The sequence below is a fragment of the Danio aesculapii genome, chromosome 15 (assembly GCF_903798145.1).
Source record: "Danio aesculapii chromosome 15, fDanAes4.1, whole genome shotgun sequence".
In the NCBI taxonomy this organism is placed as follows: Eukaryota; Metazoa; Chordata; class Actinopteri; order Cypriniformes; family Danionidae; genus Danio; species Danio aesculapii.
This window is the reverse complement of record NC_079449.1, coordinates 25239050-25264861: the sequence shown is the minus strand read 5'-3', so window position 1 is coordinate 25264861 and position 25812 is coordinate 25239050. Positions and strand designations below refer to the sequence as shown.

Genomic DNA, 25812 nt, shown 5'->3' with positions numbered 1-25812 from the left:
GGACACACTATACCTACACGCAGTTCTGTCCAAACAGCTTACAAAGATGATTTTCATCACAGTCTAGCGTATAAAAGAGTGTTTGGAAACTGTACGCTACAATTATGTTATGGAAAAAAAACTATTTTCCTTTGCCTTCAAATGAATATATTCAGAAATATCTGGACCAAATGGACTGAATATGTAAGGTTATTCTATCCAGATTTTGTAGAAGCATAAAATAATTGCTACTTGGTTTTAATCTGCAAGGTACAAATTTTCTAATTTAATAACTAGTAAACTTTCTCTCTCAGTCTCCTCCATACTAAGAACAAATATTTAATATTATTTAAAAGGGCTGCACAATACATCATTTCAGCATCTATATCACAATGTGATCATTCGCAATAGTCACATCGCAGGATGTGCAATCTTGAGTTTGTATTAGAAGATATAATTTGCATGTGTTTTTGAGCACTGTGACTGCATAATATGATTTTAAATGATAAATATGATTTTAAAAGCACCCAGGCATAAGACATTTTACATTTTGTAACTTTAAGAAGCATTCATTTTAGTGAATTATTTTTATCTTTTTTATTCAATTACAGTAAGTGACTATTGTTAGACTAAGAAAATGATAGAACACTGTTCATTTTAATTGTATATTTTTCTTTATTAAATGTATAGATTTTTTATTAGATTTTATGCAGATGCACTCCCACTGCAGAATCATCCCAAATCATTTTTTTTAAATTTTCAAGTCATCTGGTGGAATTGTATTGATATCGCTGTATATTTAGCAAAATAACAAAATATCGCAATGTTAGATTTTTCCAATATCGTGCAGCCCTATTGTTTAATACAGAGTTTGACTATTACATTCATTACATTATTACTTTTTTCCGTTATTGTTATTATTGACTTTGTTTATTTAACTTTTTTTAACATTGTGGTTTTTTTTACTTTCTATGATGTATAAAAAAGTGAAATGATTGGCAGTGAAAAATGTTTCTACTTTACGCTTAAATATCGCATTGGTTATGCTTTTTTAATGTAATGTATAAAATGGAAAATGTACATTAATTCTTTTTTTTTTTTTTTTTTCATTTTGCACCAAACATTGCACATGTAAATATAAATATACTAAGATAAATATGTTGCCATTTAAAATATTGCATTATTTATGCATATTACATTTTTACTTGAATATTGCTAATTTCCATATGAACCTATACCATTATTTTCTCCGTATGAATCAAAGATTTTATTCAGCCCACACTAAGTCCAAAGTCATTTTGAAAATGTCTACACTCATTCTTCTTGTCTAAAGTGAAGTCATTATTTAGGCTACATCAACAATTATGCTATAAAAAGCTATTTTCCCCGCGTCAAACGCCTAAAATACATAGTGAAGTATATATTGTAGAATAGCTCCAAGAAACAAACCAACAAATAAAGCAGTGATTTAATCAGCAGAAAACACAACAGGCCCACTGAAAACTTGCAAAGATGTCTTTGTTTCACTGTCAGTTACAAATGATTATTGTTTCCAGCCTTCAAATTCTCCAGGAAAAACTATTGTTTGTGTAATCAGATCAGATCATGCCCAAAGTGCACTAAGTCAAAGTCCCTGTATTGTCTTTGGCTAAGTGCTGATGTGTGTCTGCGCAGCCCGAGCGCCTAGTTGATCCCCTTCAAGTACGCTTTTGCAAAGCGGAAACAACAAGACCCAGACAAACCGAGAAGCTTTCGATTCTACTCCATTAATATCAGGGGAAAAAAGAAACATCTGAGTTTGTCGTCGCATCGGAGCTTCACAAAACAACACCGGTGATTGAACTACACAATGGACTCGTTCTCGGGATGTACAGATTTATACAAGCCAGCACGACGCTGTTTCGATTTTCAAACGTAAACATCCGCCGAGCAGCTTCGTCCATGTGTGAGCAGCAACTTCATGATGCTAACCGTGTTTATGAAGACTGTACCTGTCCAAAACAGATGATATGGGATTCCCAGCCAATCCTCTGTTATAGTACGACCGGAATTTCTTCGTTTTGAATCTTCCAAGACGGCAAATTATGATGCGAAAGAGTTAGCACGCGCGCTAACTCGGCTAACGTTATCAAAGCTGCGTGTTTGTGTTGCAACTGACCTGAACTGTCGTTTGACACCACGAATAACACGACAGATGACATACAGTTCATCTCAGCGAACTGAAGTGCCATTTCACGAGCGGACATGCTTATTATGGGTGTGCTGAACTTTGTGTTTAGTACAGTGGGAAAATGTATAGATGCCATTTGCCTCCTTCTGGATCTTAACTTCGTGATCGTCAGCTCATTGATTCAGCTGTTGGTTTCAGTGCTCTCCTTCATCAATAGTTTGCCCATGCTCCTCACTAACTCAGTGTTTGAGTGCTGGAACCTCAGTCTGCTGTGCATCATCACCATGAGGGACGGAGTGACAGTCGTGACCCATAACATGGTCGGAGGCTGGACTCAGCTGCTCGGAGGTGTGCTGGAGAGCTTCAAGATTATCGGATACCTGTCTTCGCATCTACTGCTGCGCACCAAAGAGCTCCTTCACCGTGGCCTGCTGTCCGGACACAGTTTGCTTCGGCAGGCTTGGGAAGGCTTTGGGATTTTATTCAGCCTGCTGCTGTATTTCATCAACACCATCGTCAACCTGCTCCTCATAGGCACTCAGAACTTATACTCGTTGTTGGTGAGCACTGTGGAAGCGGTGTCATGCCCTCTGCAGAAAGCTCTAGAGCTGACGTTAACCGTGCTGACCTTTCTTTACAGCAGTCTCGTTGGCACCTCCATCCTGTTGTGGACGCCATGTAGACTAGCGATGGAGTTTTTGGGATCGGCGTGTCACATTTTTGTGAGCATATTTTTGCTCAATTCTTACGGACTGCTTCTCACGTTGGTGATCATCACTGGTGCGACTGTGTATCTGAACCCTGCGCTTCCACGACAAGCATCTCTGCGCATGATCACCTTTATTAATACTGTTCCTATTTTACGCCGACTCCGAATGGCTCTACAGCGGCTCTATGTGCTGGAGAGGAATGTTTGGCAGCGATTAGCATGGCATCGCAGCCGGATTGGCCTCTTAGTAGCTGCAGAAAGAGATGTTGGTCAAGCGGAGCCCAATATTGAGCCACAGGTTGAGCTAAATGTACCAAACCAGGAGGTGGAAGATGCTCCCGAAGACACTCTCCAGCCTGACAATCCACTTCCTAGTTCCAGCGCTCACAGACCGCTCCGGAAGTTTCCATCAGAGGACAGCTGCAGAGGCCCGCCAACAGATAACCTTCTCAATCTCCTGCAGGAGCAAGAGGAGAGGAAAAAGTGTGTGATTTGTCAGGACAGCACTAAGACTGTTGTGCTTTTGCCATGCCGACACTTGTGTTTGTGCAGAGACTGCACCAATATTCTTCTGCGCCAGCCAATGTACCAACAGAACTGCCCTCTGTGCCGCCACATGATCCTTCAGACCATGGATGTGTATCTCTGAGGCCAAACGTTTACGGATGTGTTTGTCATCCTCAGGTGTTTTTATTTTTTCCGTCTTCTTCCGAGCAGGACTGTTCCTGAAATGTGTCCATTCCACTACTGATGCTTGTAAATAGATTCGAATCTCAAAGCTTTTATAAATTGTGATGTGAGGATCGTGTGCTTTCTTATGTTTTTATATCCATTGTCACTTTTTTTCATCGGCTTATAAAAGCAACACTATTTTTCTCATGCAGCAATATCATATGAATGTAAGCTTTGTATTAAAAATGGGAGGTTAATTGTGCTTTATTGAGAGTGTTTTGTAGGCTATGATACTAACGTTGGAGTTTACTGTAAGGATTCTTGTATTCTGCATTTTTTTAAGGTGATCAATGAACATCTGCGGCATCCAATTGATTTTTGTTTCAGCATACATTAGTGGTCAAAAGTTTGGGGTCAAATAGTTTTTTCCGTGTTTTTTTTTTTTTTTTTAATGATTCTGTTCATCAAGGCGGCATTTATTTAATGTAAAAACTTTAAATATTTATGAAAAATTTAAATAGCTGCTTTCTTATTGTATGTAATTTCAAATGAAAGTATTACTCCAGTCGTTATTTCTTTTATTACTGTTACCATTAATAATAACAATAATATTAGAGTGATTTCTGAAGGATCATGTGACTTAGAATAGGGCTGTGGGATTAGTCGAAATCGAATCACAATCGTGATTTGAAATGTTGCGATTAGCTAATTGCAAGAGGCTGTAATATGAAACGTATTATATAATTTCACCCACCCTGAGCAAATGCATGACTGTCGTCTGTATGTGACAGTCTTACTAGCCAATTAAGTGAGCACACTTTCGTTCTGCCCAATCAGAATTGCGCCACTGAACTACGCCCACAATAAAACAAACAAACAGGAAAGTGTGGACAAGTGCTTATGGTGTCTGCCACTTCAGAAGCATTAATGGATTAATTCATATCAAAGAAAAACCGCACATCGGTAATATGGGAATATTTTTAGTTTCAAAGTCGCAGACGCCGAACAAAAACAGGTCATTTGTAAGAGCTGTCGCAGAATTGTTGCCACGGCACAAGAAAATACAACAACCAGCACCTAAAAAAGCACCACAGGTGGCTATATGAGGTGTCTTGCTAAAAAGTCAACTGAAAGTATTGCCAGTGACAATCTAGTAGCAAACAACAGCAAAGTACAATTTCAGAGTTGTTTGCAGCTGTTGCACCGTATGAAAAAACATCACGAAGGCACCAGGAGATAACGAACGCCATAACTCACTCTGTTTGCTCTAGAGAAAAATGAGTGTTTCATTTCTGAATATATATATAAACAAATTTGAATAAAAGTTGCAGTTAAAAAAGGAATTGAAAAGATAACTAACACACACAGCGTTTTAGCAGTAAGAAGCTACGATACAGATTATTGAGCTGAAGCTTGACTCCAAAATTAAATCACGAATCAAATCAAAATCGCAATATCTTATAAAAAAAAAAAATTGCAATTAGATGTTTTCCCCAAATCACATAGCCCTACTCGGAAGTAGAGCTGTGCGATTAATCGAAATCGAATCACAATCCTGATTTGAATTGTTGTGATTAGCTAATCGCAAGAGGCTGCTATATGAAATATATATGCATTATTTAATTTCCCCCGCCCAAAGTAAATGCGTGACTGTCGTCTGTGTGTGATAGTCTTACTAGCCAGTTGCCTGAGCACACTTTCGCTCTGCGCAATCAGAATTGCGCAGTCGAACTATGTAGAACGACCACAATAATAATTAAAAAAACAAACAGGAGAGCACGAACAAGTGGGATAATGGCGTCTGCTTCTTCAGAAGCATTAACAGACAAATTAATATCAAAGAAAAACAGGACATCGGTAATATGGGAATATTTCAGCCTGATCTCACGAGAAAATGTAAGTATTTTACGTTTTGCCAGTTTAGTAGCTAATTCATACGAGTTCAGTCGTACGAAATTGTACGATTTTAAAAAGGAGGCGTGGCACCTAACCCCACTCCTAAACTCAACCGTCATTGGGGGATGAGCAAATCGTACTAAATTGTCCGAATTAGCCACTAAATCAAAAAGTTACGAATTGCCATGAGATTGTGTTGAATATTTTGGTTTCAAAGTCACAGACCTCAAGCAAAAACAAGTCATTTTTAAGAGCTGTTGCAGAATTGTTGCCTCGGCTTACAGATTATTGAGCTAAAGCTTGACTACAAAATTAAATCATGAATAAAATCGCAATCACAATATCTGTCAGAAAAACGCAATTAGATATTTTCCCTAAATTGCACAGCTCTACTCTGAAGACTGGGGTAATGAAGCTGAAAATTCATCTTTAAAATCACTGGAATCAATTATTAAATTAAATTATAAACTACTTTTGAACAGTTATTTTATAGTGCAATAATATTTCACAATTTGTACTGTATTTTGGATGAAATAAATGCAGCCTTGATGAGCAAAAGCTTATTTTAAAACAAAAAATCCTGCTGAGCCCAAACTTTTGACCGGTAGTGTATGTAGCAACCATTCCGCAGAAAGCTGTTTTGCACTCTCTTTGACTCACTACAATATTTTCACAATCTGATGCCGTATCCATGCTGTTTTCGTCATTTATTATTGAAGAGCATTAAGGCTCTCTCACTGCTCAAAGGGTATTGATCAATGCATTTTCAAATCGAAGTTTTGTGCTTGTTTTTTGTTTCGAGAGACGGTAATCCAATTCAGTTGTGAAAGGCTTTTAGCTCTGCTTTTTCCAGTGGATGTTGTTAGAAATCACTATTTTGGAAACATCTTGTACATTAGAGAGACAAGCTGCAGGTCTTATCTAATTTATTTTTGTCTTATGTGATTTTTCAAAAGCTGAAATCCACACATGCGTTTGGAAAGGCACAGTGCGCACGACAATCAGGTGCATTAAAGAGACAAACCAAGTCCATTCAGTTGTGTTTTACTAACTTTTTTACTTATTCTGCCGCTCTCATTACTGCTTAATGCAGACGATAAGCACTAACACATGGTTTATTATTGTCATTTTAAGATTTCTTCTTAAACAAGCTGTGATTTCATTCCATATTTAAGCCACAAGCCTTTTTAAAGTATTCTTGTACTGCAGACTATTTTGTATAAAGGTCTGTGGGCAGATGACTGTCTCTCCAGAGGCCTGGATAATGTCAAAACCACATTCACTGACCATTCAGATGAACAATAAACAGTATTTGATCTGTGCTTGTATTGTCGTTGTCTTTATCAGGACTTTATCCAGTTTAGTCACTAGACTATTCAATTCATAGCAATGTTTTTGATTGATTGAAATGAGTAAATCAACTTCTGCGCACACATATAGAGAGGTTTTGGACTGCCGGTTGTGGATGCTTGTGAGACATTATTAACTGGAGAGTATAGGCCTCTTCTATCAGGTATTAATATTAAATCCAGTGTTATCTGCTTCTAAAAGGGATACATTCTCCAAAACGGAAAGTTCTACCATCATTTAATTATCCTTCAGTTCCAGAATTGTTTGACTCTTCTTCTGTTAGACACAAAAGAAGATATTTCGATGAAATCGGTAAACATAACCATTGACTTTTATAGTATTTGTTATTTCCTACGTGGATTCAAGCTTTCTTCAAAATTAGCTTATTTTGTGTTTAACGGAATAAAGAAACTCATAAAGGTTTGGAACCACTTGAGAGTCAATTTTTGAGAGTCAAATTCCTTCCAGCCAGGGTTGTCAAACTCAGATTTTTTGAGGGCCGCAGCCCTGCACAGTTTAGTTCCAACCCTGCTTCAGCCCACTTCAGCTGTGGTCACACTGCACTTTTCTCCCCATAGACTTCCATTCATATGCACGGGAATGTCAAACCGGAAACACAAGGTTGCAGGTCGCTGCTTTGCAAAGTTCAAGCATGGTGAACTCTGACCTGCGAAATCGCATCACTTGACTGCGTGAGAACAATGATGGATTAAAACATGACCTCTCTGGACAGAAATTTAAAATATGGAGCAATCGCTCGCTTTTTTAATGACTAATCATCTTGTTAAATCCCACCTCTTTTCGCAGCGCTGTACAACAGAATTTTGCACGCACAAACTCCAGTGTGACCGCAGCTTTACCTGCAGGTTTCATACAAGCCCAAAGCACTCAATAGGTTTGATAAGGTGTGTTTAATTAGGGTTGAAACTAAACTGTGCAGAGCTGCTCCAGGTACTGAGTTTCACACCTGTGCTTTAAGCAGTCCAATGGAGTTTTTCATCTCCTGGGAATATATATTCTTGATATTTTGGTACCCCACTTTAAAGGAATATTTCACCCACTCCAAAAATAAATAAATAAAGGAGGGGAAGTTTCTAGAATGTAATGTTAGCTTAAACGGGCTTAGGCCAGTAGGCTTTTTCTTTTAAGAAAGCATTAACGATTTTAGCTGATACATACAAAAATGCTTTCAAAACTGACTAACTGAATATCTGTGACTCCTCTAATGATACAACACAGTTTTATAAACCAAACAAATCAGAGAGGCCATTTATGTTTGTGTCATTGTGTCATTAGGAACAATGTGTACAATTGTACTGACTGTATACAGTTGTCAACATTTGAAGTGGATCAAAAAGACAAGGATGGGTGTTGTTCACTAGTTTTAGGACAACTTAGATGAAAGCTTTTGATCTACTTCAAATGTTGACTACTATACATGTTAGTTGTGACAATCAAAGTTCCAGTAGCTTGACATGAATTTCAGAAATCAGCTTAAAATCACAATTTCAGCTAAAATTCTGCTTTAAAATCAACTTTTGTGAGCTGTTTGGACAGATCTGTGTGTAGATATAGTCTGTCCACAGTCTCATTTTTTTTAATTTCCTGACATTAGAATAGGACCCAAATGCCACTGATTTTGAGGCAGACTGCAATGTGACGTAGGAGTTCGGTTTTCCCCGCAGACCGAATTGATTGACAGGCAGCATGTTTCTATAATAACATGTATACACATTTGTTTTGCTAATAAACTGGGATTAAAATAATTGCTAAAACGCTCCATGATTTTCATAAGTTTTATAAGCTCAAGGCATTATTAAAACAAAGCATTCTTAACCGCTATAATCCCCACGGCCACATGGTGTCAGTAAACGCACATATATGTGTGTCTGTGTGTGTGTGTACTGCAAACAGCATTTGTGTGAGACTCATCATTTCAGAAAGGCTCGAATAAACTCCACCACAAATACATCAAATAACCTTACTCTGTATTTGTGACTAATGATGTGCTGTGTAGCTGGCATAATCAGCATGATCTCACGAGAAAACATAAATATTTTACGTTTTGTCAGTTTAGTGGCTAATTCGTGCGATTTCAGTCGTACGAAATTGTACGATTTTAAAAAGGAGGCGTGGCACCTAACCCCACCCCTTAACCCAACCATCATTGGGGGATGAGAAAATCGTACGAAAATGTACGAATTAGATCGTACGAATTCATACGAATTAGCCACTAAATCAAAAAGTTACGAATTGCCATGAGATTGTGTTGGAACGCATGATCAGAAGCAGACACACATGTGGGAATGGTGGGCATGGAGAAGCAGCTCATTTTTATTTAAAGCCACAGGCTACAAAAACAGCTACAGTATACTCAGACACCAAACTAGGCAGATTCTGGAGGCTATAATAAACAATCTGATGTGTATTTTTAGCTGAAACTTTACAGACACCAAAGGCATATCCTACATCTTTTAAAAAGGGTGAAATAGGTGTCCTTTATTGTTCTACAGAAGCAAACAAAGATTGTGTAAAATGCAAGCATTAATGAAAAAGAACCTTCACGTTCAGCACTGGACAGCTCCACGTTCCAACATTTTAGAAACAAGTGGAAATTCTGAGCAGTGTGAATCACACATATTAATAGTATTCAAGCAATTCCCTGAATACTTTCAAATGCATCTTCCATAATTATCTGCGAATACATACTTGAGAACAATGCTTTAAAAATAACCTAAAGCTCAGGAAGTGCAACACCCTAATGGATTAAACAGAGTTCGGCTTCCCTTTTTTTAAAAAAACAGAGATGAAAGGATTTCCATGTTTATTTTGTGCTTTGAAATAAAACCAAACGCCACTTCAATGATTGTTATTCGCAAATAAAACTTTAAATATGCTAAAACCCAGGGTGACAACTTTTAAAATATTTCTTGAGTCCTACTACAAATTAATTTTGTTTACTGCTATGTGTAATTATGTGTATGATAATAACAGTAATAATAAAAACCACTCAGATACTGGTAGTACTTTTCATATATATTATAGTATATTATATTCATTCATTCATTCATTTTCCTTCAGCTTAGTCCCTTTATTCATTTAGGGTTGCCACAGCGGAATGAACCACCAACTTATTCAGCATATGTTTTACACAGCAGAGGACCTTTAAGCTGCAAATCAGTACTGGGAATATATTATTCATTCATTCATTCATTTTCTTTTTGGCTTAGTCCCTTTATTAATCCGTGGACGCCACAGCAGAATGAACCGCCAACTTATCCAGCACATGTTTTACGCAGCGGATGCCCTTCCAGCCGCAACCCATCTCTGGGAAAGGATTATATTATATTATATTATATTATATTATATTATATTATATTATATTATTGTATCAAACAACGCATGCTATTGTACCATACACATCTCTAGAACATTCTTTAGTAAAAATAGATGAATGCTCTTAGGATAAGCATGCAGGGATATACAGTGCTATAGTTTTCTAAGTATAGCACAGCTAGAATAGACTTAACTTTAGTTCAGAGGGTCAACTATTTCACAGCATGTCATCGTCTGGCCCTGGGCCCACTTAACCAATATGTGGACATGCTTGAGATTATCTTACAAATAGGAAGTCCTGCCTAAGGGTCAATAGGAAGGTTTCTGTCTCTGAGGATGAGAACAGGGCAAAAACAGCAGCTCCTCACAACACCCACACTCACAATTCCACCACAAAGGGGACTTCCATTACCCCTCACAGGTCACAACATTACACAATCATTCGTCCACTAAACTAACTTCTACTAAATCTACTAACTAGCTACTGAGTAAATGAAGAGTTTAGATGCAAAAGCTGGATAAGTTGGCAGTTCATTCCGCTGTGGCGACCCCAGATTAATAAAGGCACTAAGCTGAAAAGAAAATGAAAGAATGAATGATAAGTGTGAAATAACTCTATATAAACACAGGAGGCTGAAAAAAATGTTCATTTTCTATGGAAATTTTAGACACACATCTGAACTCAAATCAAATATAAATACTCTTGAAGTTTATTTAATTCTGATCTCTTTTTTTTTTTTTGCTTATAATTCTTTTGTACGCATTTGAGGTCCATTACTGTGCTCATGATGATTAAAGGACGTCCCCTGCTGTTAATAGAGCAAAGTACAAGAGTAATGTGGTTATTTTTATATGATAATGTCCAATAGCGACACCATTGATCAAATATGTAATAGAGAGAAGCAGTGTATATCAGACCTCCAGAATAATGAAAGGACGCCCCCTGCTGATATTTAATAAACATGAAAATTTAATATGCGTGTGTATAAACTGACGTTTTTGTACAGGACATTATATATCGTAGTTTACATATACCGTAGTTTACATACTATACCGTAGTTTATAACTAAAGTAAACTACTTTTTTATTTCAAGTCCTGATTTTGTTTTCAAGCAGAAAATAATGGCTCTCATAAATCTTTCAAAGACTTACCCAGTAAAATGTCATTCATTTAAACTATATTTTATATAATAATATTAATAATAATAATGATAATAATAATAATAATTACCCACACAAAACATTATTAGACAAAATTATTAGCCCTTACTGTGACTGTTTTTATTCGTTTGCAAATATTTCCAAGGCAAGGCAATCACAGTATTTCCTATTATATTTTTCTTCTACAGAAAATTTTATTTATTTCAGTTTAGCTGGAATAAAAATGTTTTTAAAAATCCTATTGTCAATATCATTATTAGCTACAGAATAAATCACTGTTATAAAATGAATTGCCTAATTAACCAAACTTGCCAAGTTAACATAATTAACCTAGTTCAGAATTTAAATTGTATTTTAAGCTGAATACTATCTTGCAAAAATAACTAGAAAAAACACAGTGCCTACTGTGATCAATGAAAAAAAAAGTATTATTGTTTTAGTATTATTGCACTTAATTGAAAAATATAAATGAACAATGATTTCATTTGGCAAGTGAATTAAAGAAATGGTCTCATATGTCAATGGAAAAGATCACACAGTTGAAGTCAGAATTATTAGCCCCCCTGAATTATTAGCCCTCCTGTACATTTTTTTCCCCAATTTCTGTTTAACGGAGAGAGATTTTTTTCGACACATTTCTAAACATAATATTTTTCATAACTGATTTATTTTATCTTTGTCATGATGACAGTAAATAATGTTTGACTATATTTTATTTCAAGACACTTCTATTCAGCTTAAAGTGACATTTAAAGGCTTAACTAGGTTAATTAGGTTAACTATGCAGGTCAGGGTAATTAGGCAAGTTATTGTATAAGGATGGTTTATTCTGTAGACTACTGAAAAAAAAATCTTAAAGGGGCTAATAATTTTGACCTTAAAATGTTTTTTAAAAAAATTAAAAACTGCTTTAATTCTAGCTGAAATAAAACAAATAAGACTTTCTCCAGATGAAAAAATTATATCAGACATACTGTGAAAATTTCCTTGCTCTGTTAAACATAATTTAGGAAATATTTAAAAAAGAAAAAACCAAAGGGGGTTTAATAATTCTGACTTCAACTGTATGTCAGTGGAAAAGATCCCATATACATTGTCAAAAACAAATGAAGATATCTGGAGACCTTTAATAACTTCCTAAAGTACAATGTAAATGTTGGCAGTCTGCTACAACAAGAACAAGCTCTGAGGGAAAAGGCATCATGGTCTAAACATAAACTTGGGAAACACTTTTTACTCGATTTAAACACCATCAACGCATTTCCGAATGCGATTTGTTTACCATACGTATATCGTTGTATGCTTGTGAAAACAGTTATACAAGTTTGGGAGTGTCAATTCTTGGACTGAGATACCCTTTTGTGCTTGTTTTGGTCTGGTTGAAGCTGCTCTGCAAACAGCTGTGAAGGCGCAGGCCGTGACCTCATGGAAATGAACTTCACAATGGGAGGACACGAATGTACCACTCGCTCTGTCTTCTCAAAGTTACTGCAAAAACATTCCGTCTAAAGTCCGTGCCAGAAGCCCGAGGAAAACTGGAAACGACTACTCTTAGAACAAAAACACACAGAGAAAGCAGGAGAAAGAGCTACAGAGAGGAATGAAAGAAGAAGAAACGAAGGAGAAAAAGGTACATTTAGAGTCGTGAAAACAGTGGTTCACACAAAAATAACATTTCTGCCATCATTTACTCACCCTTCACTTGTTCAAAACCTATATGAGATTCTTTCTTTTGTTCAACACAAAATAAGTTATTCTCAAGAATCCACATAAAGGAGAGCATTTTTATTATTAATTAAATTTTTTTGTTTTTAAGATTTGTCTTTAGCTGCTTTCACATTATATTGTAATTACCATGGCTAGATTTCAGCAACATTCACATCCTTGTGAAGTGAACATTGTAGAAGCTGACCAGCGTTCATGTTTAAGCCTCAGTGTCTAAACCATTCCTGAATTCGCTGCCCCTCAGAGCTCTAATCTTAAACTACATCTGAACCAGCTAATCAAGATTTTTACATCCACTAGACTGAAACGTCCCGCGAGTATGTTGAAGCTGGCTGGAGTTATATTTTGCACCACTTTGTCCACCCCCAAAATATGAATTAGTCAGGCTTGATTTTCTTTGCCAAGATGTGAAGCGTCACATGTTAAGCTATGGTCTCAAAAGTATGAAAATTACAACATGACGTGAATGCAGCTTGTTGTCTTTCCAGATGTTGCTGTTAAATGCTAGGAAATATGTAATATTTTGACAGCAAAAAAATGCTATTTCAGTTGTGAAGCACAATTTGATGTCACTGTGAAATTTACAAAGCAAAATACTGCTCTTACCTGATATTCCTCATTGTGGATTGAAACGACTGTGTTCAGAGTGTTGTATTCAAATCTTCCTGTGCATTTTAAAGTGGTAAAGATCAGGCAAATCTGTGGGTTAACAAATATTAATCCAGGGTTGTTTCTAGCCTTTATCAGTATCAAAAAAGAAGAAAACAAAAACACTTTCTAATGAAACTATCTTCACCAGTTGTGGATATAAACAGCTGATAGAAATTTATTATATAAAGGAAAACTTCTTAAGTCAGTTTTCCATAAGCTCCATGGCCAGACAATGATTTACCAGAAGAAATCAGAGTGTGATTCAGAAGCCAGAAACACATTCCAGACAAAATACAAACATTTTTGACTTAATATCTGACAGAATTAAAACAACAGACCCTTTTGTTGTCTCTTCACCTTGTCTGTCTGCAATAATGAATGTTTTTAATAGTTTATTTGGAGCTAGTATTAATGTCGTGTGGATTCATCCAAACTAATAAACAGTTAAAAGATATATGAGAAGAGTGATCATTTTGAAAGAGTAATAGCTACTTTTTAAGTTAAGTTTAAATTATGAATAAAAAGTACACACACCCCACCAGAAATGTACTCAAATGTAATCAGTTTCACACTTAGCTGATGACTGATTAGAAAGCATGTTTGGCATGCTGTCCCAGGAGAGAGCCCTGAGCTCATTAGATCCTCGAGCCGGGGCTCCCTATATATACTGTTTGCAGAAGGGAAGGGGAGTTTGAGCTCAGATAGGTATCGAGAACTCCTCTGCTTATTTATGGATAATGTCAAATTAGGGATTGCTATGGAGAGATATACTGCTGACTGTGAGCTTATCTATGGTGCCAATTTGGTTTGATCAATTCACTGCATGATGTCGCATGTCTTTGGACAGTGGGAGGAAACTGGGGAAAACTCACGCGAGCATGGGAAGAACATGTAAACTCCGCACATAAATGTTGACTGGCCTGGTAAAGACTTGAACCAGTGACATTTTTGCTGTGAGGCAACATTGGGCCAACAGACAACCGCCACTTGTTAATCTTATATTAACGGTTACTGGTCAGATTAATATTAAATTATTATTTAATTTAAAAAAAAATGACATGTCTGTTTTGTGTCTGACACATTAAACATCCTGATTAAACATACTGATTTATTTCAACATGCGAGCAAATTAACAACAGAGCATAACAACAGCACATCTTCACACACCTGCAGTGTTTCCAACAGCATAGAAAAACAGACTAAATAAAAAGAATAAAATAAATAGTCCTGCCCTAGATATTTTTCACTTAAAAGACGAATTTAGATTACAAAACGAAACACTGACTGAATCCTTTTTAATAGCCAGCATAGGCTGTTTTTTTCCAGTCATTTGTTTTTTTTTTTTTTTTGTCAAATAGTCAAAAGAGGCTACCTTAGTCAAATCGATCGCTCTACAGAAAATAGGCCTATGCATTTAATTAATGCTCCGCTCTAGTTCTTATATCACAAGCCTCTGTCAACATTTCTGATATAAGTCGTTAAAGATTCTGATTTTATCTTAGAGCTTGTGTGCTTTTATTTCCTCTCTCACTCGTGGTTCATGTGCGCGCACTGCCTGTGATGAAAAACAATAGCCCCATTCACACATACAGACCTTTCCGGAAAGGGAAGTTGTAACATTACCGGTAATTTGACGGAATACTGCTCTGTGTGAATGCAGAAGGAAGATTTTCGGAAAGAGCGCGTTCACGTCTAGAACGCACTGACGTGAGACGTCTACTTTACCTAATCAGAACACTTAGATACATTCACATCCGCGCGGTTCATGAAAATAAAAGCCTTTGAATATTTTTCCAGACACATTTAGCTGCTAGATGTTAGTCAGATATCGTTTCTATGTTCCCTCTTAATGTCTACTGTGTTAAAAATTATCGATAAAAGGATTCTGATAAACCGCTGTTTGTTTACCTTCAAGCTCTTCTTCAGTTGCTTGACGCATGTGCACGTGAAGCAGCCGGTAAGCGCCGGTAAGCGCTAATTTTCAATGGAACAACAGCATATTATAAGTCTGTAAAATAAACTATTAAAAGTGCTGATGATTGTCATAGTAAGTGTTGTATTGTCATCTTTCAGGTTGTATTTCAGCTTTAATGTACTTTTTATATAAATAAATAAAAAACAAAGCAGCTGCTTGCCATCGTGACAGCAATGAGATCCAATGGACGACCGATCGCTTTCACTCCAAAATGGTGGAATCACAGGGCTGTTGCTGGGCGCTGCTATTTCAATGGAACGTTCTATTGAGTGTCGCCTCTTGGTAATTTTAAGCTCTTTGATGCAAGTAAGAAAAGTTAGTAATCCATTTAAAAGATGCGCCTCTCAATGCTAAAAGCATGTTCACTGTGATCAGCCTCTTGTGCATCAAAACTTTAAAAATATATTAAATAATATTTTTCATCATTTAACTGATACCATTAATTGGTTAAAAGCGCACCCTTTTAGTTAACGGTTAATCAGTTATTTTGAGCATCTCTACTCTGGTTATTTATGGTGAGTTAGTAATCGTCTGATCAGGTGTTCGCTAATGTGGGACCAGCCGTAGTCAATCAAAAGCATGTGATCCTCTCAAAATTAGTTTATAAATAAACTTCACTTAAATTGTAATTGAGTAAACTTTGAATGATCTATCTTTGAATTTACCTTAAAACTTTGTAATACTTTTATGTCCTTTTGGAAGCTTAAAAGTCGATCAGACCTTATTCACATTGACATGGACACACTTTCTTCAAAACGTCCCTGTTTGTGCTCTACAGACTCCATGAAACCTGAAACCACAGCTCCCGGTTGCCCAGCAGTAGAAATTACTTTTCCTTATGACATTTAGTGATGAATTAGGTAATTATTGGTGTCATTTTTATTGAAGTCATATTCCAGAGAAGTAATGGAAAGTATTTATCGTGCTTTTTCTCAAAACATAGACTGCCACTAAAGTAAATGTTTTCTGTAAAAACAGCAGAAGGTTTTCTTTTTCAGTATTTCACTTTTTATTGCATATTTGTGAAGCAGTATTTTTCAAAAAGGACTTTAATACTTTCATTCTTTACATGGCAACATTTCAGCCTTTTTATTCAGTGTCACTACATATGATTAGAATGGAGTCATCTATACCGATCATGTCTTAACCTATTATTGAAGGCCAATCAAGGCTTTTGTCCTAACCATGACATTACTTTTCCAATAGATGAACCCTGCAGTGTGCTTTTCATCTAGGCAAAAACAGCAGAGTTTTTCCAGTCTGAGTACACTAGGAAACCAGTGAACGTGCTGTCTGTCTTTGAGCTGGAGTAAAAACCGATGTACTCGCCCAAAGCCATCTGCACCCACACCTGATCTCCAGGAATCAAGTGCACTAGTGATCCTCCAGACAGTGATGCTGGTTTGGACCAGTTCCCAAAAATCTGGAAGTAGGAGGCCACGGTGTGTCCATTCTTCATGAGGTCAAACTGCAAGCTGGAGCGGTAGACGGTGGCGTGAACGGCAAAGTAATAAACACCCGGCACTCTGCAGGTGAAGCGTCCGGTTTCTGGATTGTAGTCGCCCTGCTCATTCAAAATGACCTTGTCGAAGCGCACCGAGTCACCTACGGTCAATGGAGTCGTGCGAGCCTCCGACAGTTTGGCGCTAAAGGCTGATTTAGGGGCCACTGCGCACTCGCCTGGGGTTCCTCGCTCACCTTTTTCTCCTGGATCCCCTCGGTCTCCTGTGAGGCCCCTCACACCCGGTTGACCTGCCATAAGCATCATGGGATTTTCATGTTTTATGATAGACATTCAATTGAGTGCTGCAGGGATGATGTCTTTTTGTAGACCGATAACTAGACAAAGTCAGCATTGTAGGATTTCCATCTGCACCGTTTGTAGTTAAATGCTTGAAAATAATGTCAGCGTTGAACTTGAGCTCGGTACTGTTGCACATGACACAAATGACTAAAAATAATATTAGTATTATCATTTAAAATGAATGAAATTGGTTAACATTTCTACCACAGACCTCTTGTTATAAAAACTGCTGTGTAGAGCCAAATTCCAAAACCGTCCAATGGTGTGACTGTCTCAAGCATAGTCAATAAACAACAGCTCTAATAAATGAAAAAGAAAATTGTAAAGTCATTGATAATTACATCAGGTGTAATTTTACAAGTGGCTGTTTTTTACAAATTTTACAAATGGGTAGTTCCAAAGAAATCTTTAATTAGTTGAAGGACCCAAGATCAAGATCACGTGACTGAAGCCCCCTGACTTTTTCACATATTAAAATTTTTGGAACAACTATAATATTACGTTTTATTGTCCTTTTGTGTGATGCCTCATTTATTGATAATGTCCAACAAGTCATGGAGGAAAACATTATTATTCATTGAACATAAAGAGAGATTTTGGGGCCCTAAACAATTCTAGCCATGGGGCCCAAGGCCTGAATTGCACCCCTTCTACTTTTATTTAATTTTTATTTATATTACTGTTTTTTATATCACTCAATCTCCTTTTCGACATTTTAAATGAATGCAATCTCTATATTTTAAATGATTAGTTTTCTTAAAATAATTACAACTAAAAATAATATATTATAATATTTTTTTATAAAGCGGCTGCTTGTATATATATATATATATATATATATATATATATATATATATATATATATATATATATATATATATATATATATATATAAGGATTTGCAATCAAGTATTAAAATGTCTGTCCAATTACTATTAACAAGTTGGTGACACATACCACATACAGGGTATGCAAACTGTTGTAATTCCTACAGTGTTCACCTGATTTGGATGTAAATACCATCAAATTAAAGCAGACAGTCTGCAGTTATAGCACTTGTTTATTTCATTTCAAATCCATTGTGTTGGTGTGTAGAGAACAAAAATGTTAGAATTGTGTCAATGTCCAAATATTTATGGACTTAACTATGTGTGTGTGTGTATGTGTGTATATATAACTTTTTAATATAAATATATATATATATATATTTTTAAAGTTGCTTAATTTAAAACTATGTAAAGTGCTACTATGTAAAGTGCTCTATATGTATCCTGGACTGCAGAGGTTTCTTTGCTCTTTTCTCACCGCTGTCATTTCAGTTGTATGTTTATTTCATACTGACAGGCGAGTCTGCATAAAAACATCAGTTTCAGCAGTGTAGCCAGCATCAGAATGCAACAGTAAACTGCTGTTGAAGTATTTCAGAGACCTCATCTGAGAGTATATCAAGACCTTTAAACTTTTAGTTGTGTTTAAAAAGGCAGCTGCAAACAAATGGCTAAATGGGAGGTTGGCCAGGGAAATGAAAACATTTGTACTCACTAGTCCATTCTACGATCTCAATCTTTCAACCAAATGTACCTGAATCTTTTTTTTAAGACTGAAAAAAAAAAATGAAAATACTTCACAAAATGTGAAGGCTTGGTAGTGTGCATACTATAGTTTATTTAAAACCAATATTTAGCTTTTTACTTCTGGCGACTGTAACATGCTAAGTGCTAAGAATTAAAAACCTTAATGCAAACCTTCTGCAAAATTCCAAAAGTCAATGTATAACTCCTATTGGGTATTTGCCAAGGGCACCAAGGCAATGCTGACTTACAGGCTGTCCTATAAAAAGACTTCATCACTGCAGCACTCTGTGGAGGAGAAGGTGAGAAAAGCATCATGACAGTGGGTATTTCTGTACCTAGTTCTCCGCTCTCCCCTCTTTCTCCTTTCTCTCCTGGTTGAGCATCACGGCCATCTCGTCCATCCCTGCCTGGCTGACCGGGGCTCCCGTGCAACCCAGGAGATCCCGGGATACCTGGGCTTCCTGTGCACAAACTGGGAATCTTGTTATCTTCAAGTGAGTTTGAGCAATGTACTGCAAAAACAAGCAGCAGTGAGAGAGGCCATGTCTGCAGAGATGTCATCGCTCAGTCTGTGGAGAAAAGAACGAACGTTACCTTGTGTCTTGTTTCATAATGACTTCAGTCTTGAAATAGGCTGATGGTACGATTACTACGCTTAATGTGAAAAGCAGCAGAGACCCATGATCTCACCTCTCGGTCAATAGCATGAGTAAGCCAAGGGAAATTTGACAGTTCATCATAATCACTAAAGATTTAAGAAGAAATCCTTTTGCAAGAAGCTTTCAAGATTTGAAAACACTTGAAGAGCATCATAAAAGTAATTTAAATGTTCAAAATTCATACAATTATTCAAACAACTAGCAAAGAGCAGCTCATAAACATGAGCAGATGATACAATAATATATATAGCGGCACATTCCTTAAACCAAGCTGTAGAGTATTTACAGAACGCTTTTCAAGTATTACAGTGTACGTTGCAGGATTTAAAATTGGTTTTAAATGAAAAAAAAGACTAAATATATGATTTTTTGCCGTGGCCGCACTAAGGTAACAGACCAGACAATTACATATCTGAACGGTGTACAAATAGAGTTAGCTTCTACAAATATCTAGGTATTTGGATTGACGAGAGATTAGCCTTTGATATACACATTGACAAGTTATTGAAAAAGCTTAGGCCAAAATTAGGATTCTTATACCGGTCAAAAAATAGTTTTCCCTATAAGGCCCATAAGTAATTAGTAGAGAGTACATTTTTGTTTGTAATTGATTATGGTAATCATCTATATATGCATGTAGCCGCTACTCTACTTAGAAAACTAGATTCTGTTTATCTGCTCAATACGCTTCGTCACAGGCGCAGACTCACAGACGCATCATTGTATTTTGTACGATTCTTTAGACTGGTTATCTTTATATCAAAAGAGAAAATTACATTTGTATTTATTTATTTCAAAGGCTCTCCTAGGTAGATTACCATCCTATCTTTCTAATTTGTTAACATTTCACATAAAAAACCAACACAACAGATCTGGTACCTGTATTCGTTTAACAGTCCCAAGTGTATTGTCAGAACTTGGCAAACGTGCTTTTTCCTTTTATGCTCCTAGGGCTTGGAATGACCTGCAAAATCAGCTCAATCTTACTTTTAAACATCTTCTGTACAACGTCTTAAAGGACACTTGTAATTGTTTTTTATGATCTGATCTTTTTATGAATGGTGATTTTTGTAATTTTGTGGTATTGTTTTTGTGATTATATGTGAAACTTTATGTGCTACCTGCCATCTTGACCAGGTCTCACTGGAAGAAGAGACTACTTTCTCAATGTGATCTCCTGGCTAATTAAAGGAAATAAATAAATAAAAAAACGATGCTTATAGCTAGATGGTGAATAATGAAAATGCAGAATGTGCGGACAGACCACAATAGTAAAGTTTACTATCTACCATCTCTCATTGATGAGGTGCTGAAGCCAGTCAATACACTCAGACTGCAAACACACACACATTTCTACAGCAGGAAGTATTCATGGGCTTGTCAGCTCTTGTAATCCTGTCTGGAACGAAGCATTTCCAACATTTTATGTGTTGCCGTAAATCTGCAGGTTTCTATTCAAGTCTGTTGTCTGTCAAACAGCTGTTTCTTATAAAAGTTGAGAAACTTGCTGATGATTCACTCTGAGAAATACAACCAGACCACCAAAGCATTCTTCGACAATTCTGCAGATTCAGTTAAAGCCGTGGCATCTTTAACTTAGGAGACACATCTGTCCTCGGACATCTGGATCTCTCAGGATCGTGTTTATGCGTTTCGGTTTTCAATGCTCTGAGCTCTTCAACTCATGTTAGGACATAAGAAGAGTGACTGCCAGAACAAATACTGTCATTGCAGTGTCAACCGGACAGTCTGATTTCCAGAGTGAGCTCATGCGTGACACATTCTTGATTATTTCAGCCTTATATTGAGACAAGCTGTTATTATCACTGCAATATTTACACTATACTGCACTATGGGAAACTGGTGGTTCATTCTGCTGTGGTGACCCCTGATAAAAAAAGCAAATACGTTGAAGGAAATTAAGTGAGTGCACCATGAGAAAGACTAGTTTTTACAATTGGTCAATATCTAAAAACTGAAGTGTATTGGAAATATTTCTCTTCTCGGTTGATGGAAACACCAAGATGCACATACATTTTTGAAAATGTGCATAAAAAACATGCGCATACAGTAACTGAGTAGGATAAACTTTTTATTCTGTAAGAAAAGATGCGCATAAACTACGATGGAAACACTTTTACCGAACAAATTTCAGTATGCGCATTATAAAAGGTCATGTGATTTTGTTATTAGAGATTATGTGATGATAAAAATGTGTGTGAATGGACAAACCAGCAGGCAGAGCACATTGTAAAACATCTGAAATGTTGTTTAGGTCATTCTAAAACGCCTTAACCATTTCAGTATTAGTGTTATTATATTATTAATTACCTCCAGAACTGTCAAGAGTGTCTGCGCTCTGCGTCTCATGGTTTCAAATGCCACCACATGCTTATTGCGTCTCGGAATCGTCTTCTGAGGTTAAAGTCATTTATTAAATGAAGAATTGATTGACGCAGCTTCTCCTACCACAGCAAATTACGTTTTTAGTTTTGATATTTGGCACCAGTTAATCAGGAAGCGACCATTTTGTTCTCTTTGACTCATTGAATGGAAACGCTGCTTTATTCGCATATCTTTTATGCAATATTCCAGTTTTGCGCATAAATTTAATTTGCACTTTTGGATGGAAATAAGCTATTCACTCATCTTTTATTGTTCCAATCCTGTTTGGCTTTCTTTCTTCTGTTGAAAACATTTTGAGGAAAGCTGGACACTAGTAACTATTGACTTCCAAAGTATTACTGTAGAAGTTGATGGTTGGAGGTTTTGACCTTTAAAATGTCTTTCTTTAGTGTTTAACAGAAAAAAGAAAACTCATAAAGTTTTGGGACCAATTGAGAGAGAACATTTTAACTCGATTACGATTAATGAACAATTATTTTACTTATTTTTTTTTTTTTTTTGCCCTCATATTTCACTGACAAGTTTTATATGCCGTCTAAAGGCATCTCTGGCGCAGCTTTCAATCATCGTCAATGTAGTGCAAAGGCTCAAGAATGAATCCATCGTCCTACTGGACCAGAGATCAGATGTGACTGCAAAGTGGCCGCAGAAGTATAAATCAGGCTCAGACTTTAACAGAGTGGGGTCACAAGACACGTAGGAAAACCAATTGAATTTAATTGAATTTAATCGATTATAGGTTTTGAATTTCAATTTCGATTGCTTTTCAATGAATCGCCCAGCTCTAATGAGTTCAACTTAATTTTTGGGTGAACTATCTCTTTAAATAAAATCAAACAATTCTCAGTTTTCAAATATTTGTCCTAAAATGTGTACTTTGGTACATTTCCCAGTAGAAGAAAATGACCAGACTTGTCAGGAATGACCATCTCAAGAAAAGCAAACATTACATAATAGACTGGATAACCTTTCTATTTTGATATACTTAAAAGCGTATAAACAGCATATACAATTTTAAAAAATTGCGTCAAACATCACATAGTTTTCTTGCTCTAAGTAAACCTTTAAAATTTAGCAACAAAATCACAAACTCACCATTTACGTTACTTGAAGCTCCACTGGATTGACAGTTTCGAGCAGGCGAAAGAGAAACGAGCAGTGAAAACTCCTCTTTTCTTTGCCGTCTAAGGCATCTGGGAAAAAATGAGCACTCCTAGCCTTCAGAGGAAACGGGAAGCTGTTGGAAGCCAATTAGAAATAGGGAGGCTGGGAGATGGGGAGGGAGAAAGAGGGATCATCCAAGGGACGGAGACTGAATGCTTGTAGCTTGTCCAACTTTTTAAGCGTAAACATTATCTGATACAGGAGAGCCCAAGAGATGGGGTCTTGGGCGCCAGCGAACAGTCTGGTGAGACCCTTGTGTGTTTAATTAGCATGGGGTTTACAAGGGAACAAGGCCAGTTTATTGTGGGGAATTTGGAAGAAATAAACCATTGAAGGATTACAGCTCTGTGGTCAAAACTGAGATTGAACTATTCTTTCATCAAAAACACAAAGCATATTTTTGAACCCATGTCAATGATCATGTGACATGGTCTATTTATGTAAACATTTCTTCTGGATTCATTGTTGCCACATGAAGAGAAAATAAATATTCGCTGGGGTTGTAAAATGATGGGGTTATTTCTCAATTTAAATGAGCAGTGAAAATCTGCAGACTTGAATGAAAGTTGTGCTGATGTGGGTGGCAGTTCAGACACATGGTTTTAGTTACTTCGGAAGCTTTATTCAGAGGGCAGCTCTTCCCCATTATGGGTATACAGGCCCGTCCTGAACATTTATCCTGCCTTGTAATTCTCATTATAGGCCTAATGGCTCATAAACTACTTCAGGGAGATTGTTAGTGGCTCCTTCTTGTCTGTAAAGTTTCATAGGCCCAGGTACTTCACATTATGAGCAGCTGGATGGGGCTGGACATCTTGTTCTTGATCTCTTGGTGTGAATGGTTCAATAAAAAGACACATTGTGTTAAATCATTAATACTTTACAATGTAGTTTCTCTAAACCTTAAAAATAAGCAGAGTATTTAATTACATTGCTGTATCTTTAAAACACGTTACATTTATTGTGCACATGTACATACTGTTAACACACTTTACCCAGTATTATTGTGTTTAATAGACGTCTAATAGACATCTAAATGTAGACAGCTTGGCTAAAACAAGGCTAAACTTGGGCTGTCAGTGAAAATCTAATCGACATCTAAGAATAGCCCAAAACTAGACTAGTCGTCAAATTTTCTCAAATATCCCATTCTTAGACGTCTATTAGATTTTCACTGACAGCCCAAATTTAGCCAAGACGACCATGTTTAGACGTCCATTAGACATCTATTAGACATCTTTTAAAAACAAAAAATGCTTGCTGGGTAGTGTTCAAATATTATTTAAATGTGAATTTTGCATAGGTATTTGAAGCCCATTTGAAGCCAATGTCAGGCGTGTTTACCTGTTACCTGTCTTTGTTATCAATAATAGCCATTTTGAAAGGATTGTATTACATGTAATGCTGACAAAACAGTTTACCTATCAACCAGATTAGAGCAGACTAAATTGATCATAAATCAAGAGTCACCTTTTGATGGACATGCTGAGCGGTAGGTGCTTTAAAAACCACATTATTTTTGGTATTGGATTTTATATTCCTTTTATATAGTTATAGTTATAATGCCCCAGTAAAGGGAAGGGGACACTATATTGTCAGTGGGCACCATCTTTCGGATAAGACATAAACCGAGCTCCTGACTCTGTGATCATTAAAAATCCCATGACACTTCTCATAAAGAGTAGGGGTGTAACCCCAGTGTCCTGGCCAAATTCCCTCCTGCTCTTACCCATCACGGCCACTGTCTCTCCACTCCATCAAAAGCTGGTGTGTGGTGAGCCCACTGGCGCTGTTGTCCTGTGGCTGTAGTCGCATCATCCAAGTGGAGGCTGCACACTGGTGATGGTGAAGAGAGACCCCCTCATGGTTGTGAAGCGCTTTGGGTGTATGTCCATACACAATTAATGCGCTATATAAATACACATAACATTACAATAATATCTAATATATTAACTAATATAATAATATCTGCTGTATACTATCATTCTCAGTACTTGACTATTCCAATCACAAATATACATCACTGCTTTTTGATACCACTTGAAATTTTGAAAATATATATTTTTTGTATGGTTCCATAAAGAATACTCATTGCAATTTTTCATTGGACAAAAGGTTTGCATAGGTGTAAAAGGTTATTTAAAGCTGCAATAGGTGATTTTGAAATATTTTTGTTGTGCTGATCTTGAAAGTATCTTCACATTCCAATAGTAATGATTAAAGTAAATGATCTGAATGTATTAAAATGTAGTTTTTATAGGTGGGCATAGATAAAAAAAAATTTAATCTAGATTAATTTCAGAATTAATCCAGATTAAAATGGTTTATTTGAATTCTGCTGAAGGCTTTCAGAATATGCGTGTTACCCAAATAATAAATCTTTGAGAACGGGTTTCTCAAGCCAGGTGGCGCATTAGACCAGGGGCTCATCTCCTGTTTCCAAAATGCATCACAAACTGCTTGAGAAACTGTTCTACTATGATAATTGGTGATGAAAATAAATTCTGTTCAATAAGATGTACTTGTGTTTACTAACTGTTTATTCAGTTAAACATGAATTTTGAACTGTAGGCCTACATAA

The 25812-nt window shown here is 36.5% G+C and overlaps 2 protein-coding genes across 2 annotated transcripts; one reads left to right on the top strand and one right to left on the bottom strand.

Annotated features, from left to right (window-relative positions):
* The first annotated feature begins 1670 nt into the window (after window positions 1-1670).
* On the top strand, window positions 1671-6748 carry rnf26 (ring finger protein 26). Its single transcript, XM_056473900.1, has one exon. It carries the CDS (start codon window positions 2224-2226, stop codon window positions 3505-3507), a length of 1284 nt encoding a protein of 427 aa, XP_056329875.1. The 5' UTR covers window positions 1671-2223; the 3' UTR covers window positions 3508-6748.
* A 9769-nt stretch (window positions 6749-16517) lies between these two features.
* c1qtnf5 (C1q and TNF related 5) lies at window positions 16518-23279 on the bottom strand. The gene is made up of 3 exons (XM_056474462.1): window positions 23163-23279; window positions 19338-19571; window positions 16518-17376 (listed from the first exon to the last, which is right to left on the bottom strand). Exons 2-3 carry the CDS (start codon window positions 19561-19563, stop codon window positions 16856-16858), a joined length of 747 nt encoding a protein of 248 aa, XP_056330437.1. The 5' UTR covers window positions 19564-19571; window positions 23163-23279; the 3' UTR covers window positions 16518-16855.
* Between the last annotated feature and the right edge of the window lie 2533 nt (window positions 23280-25812).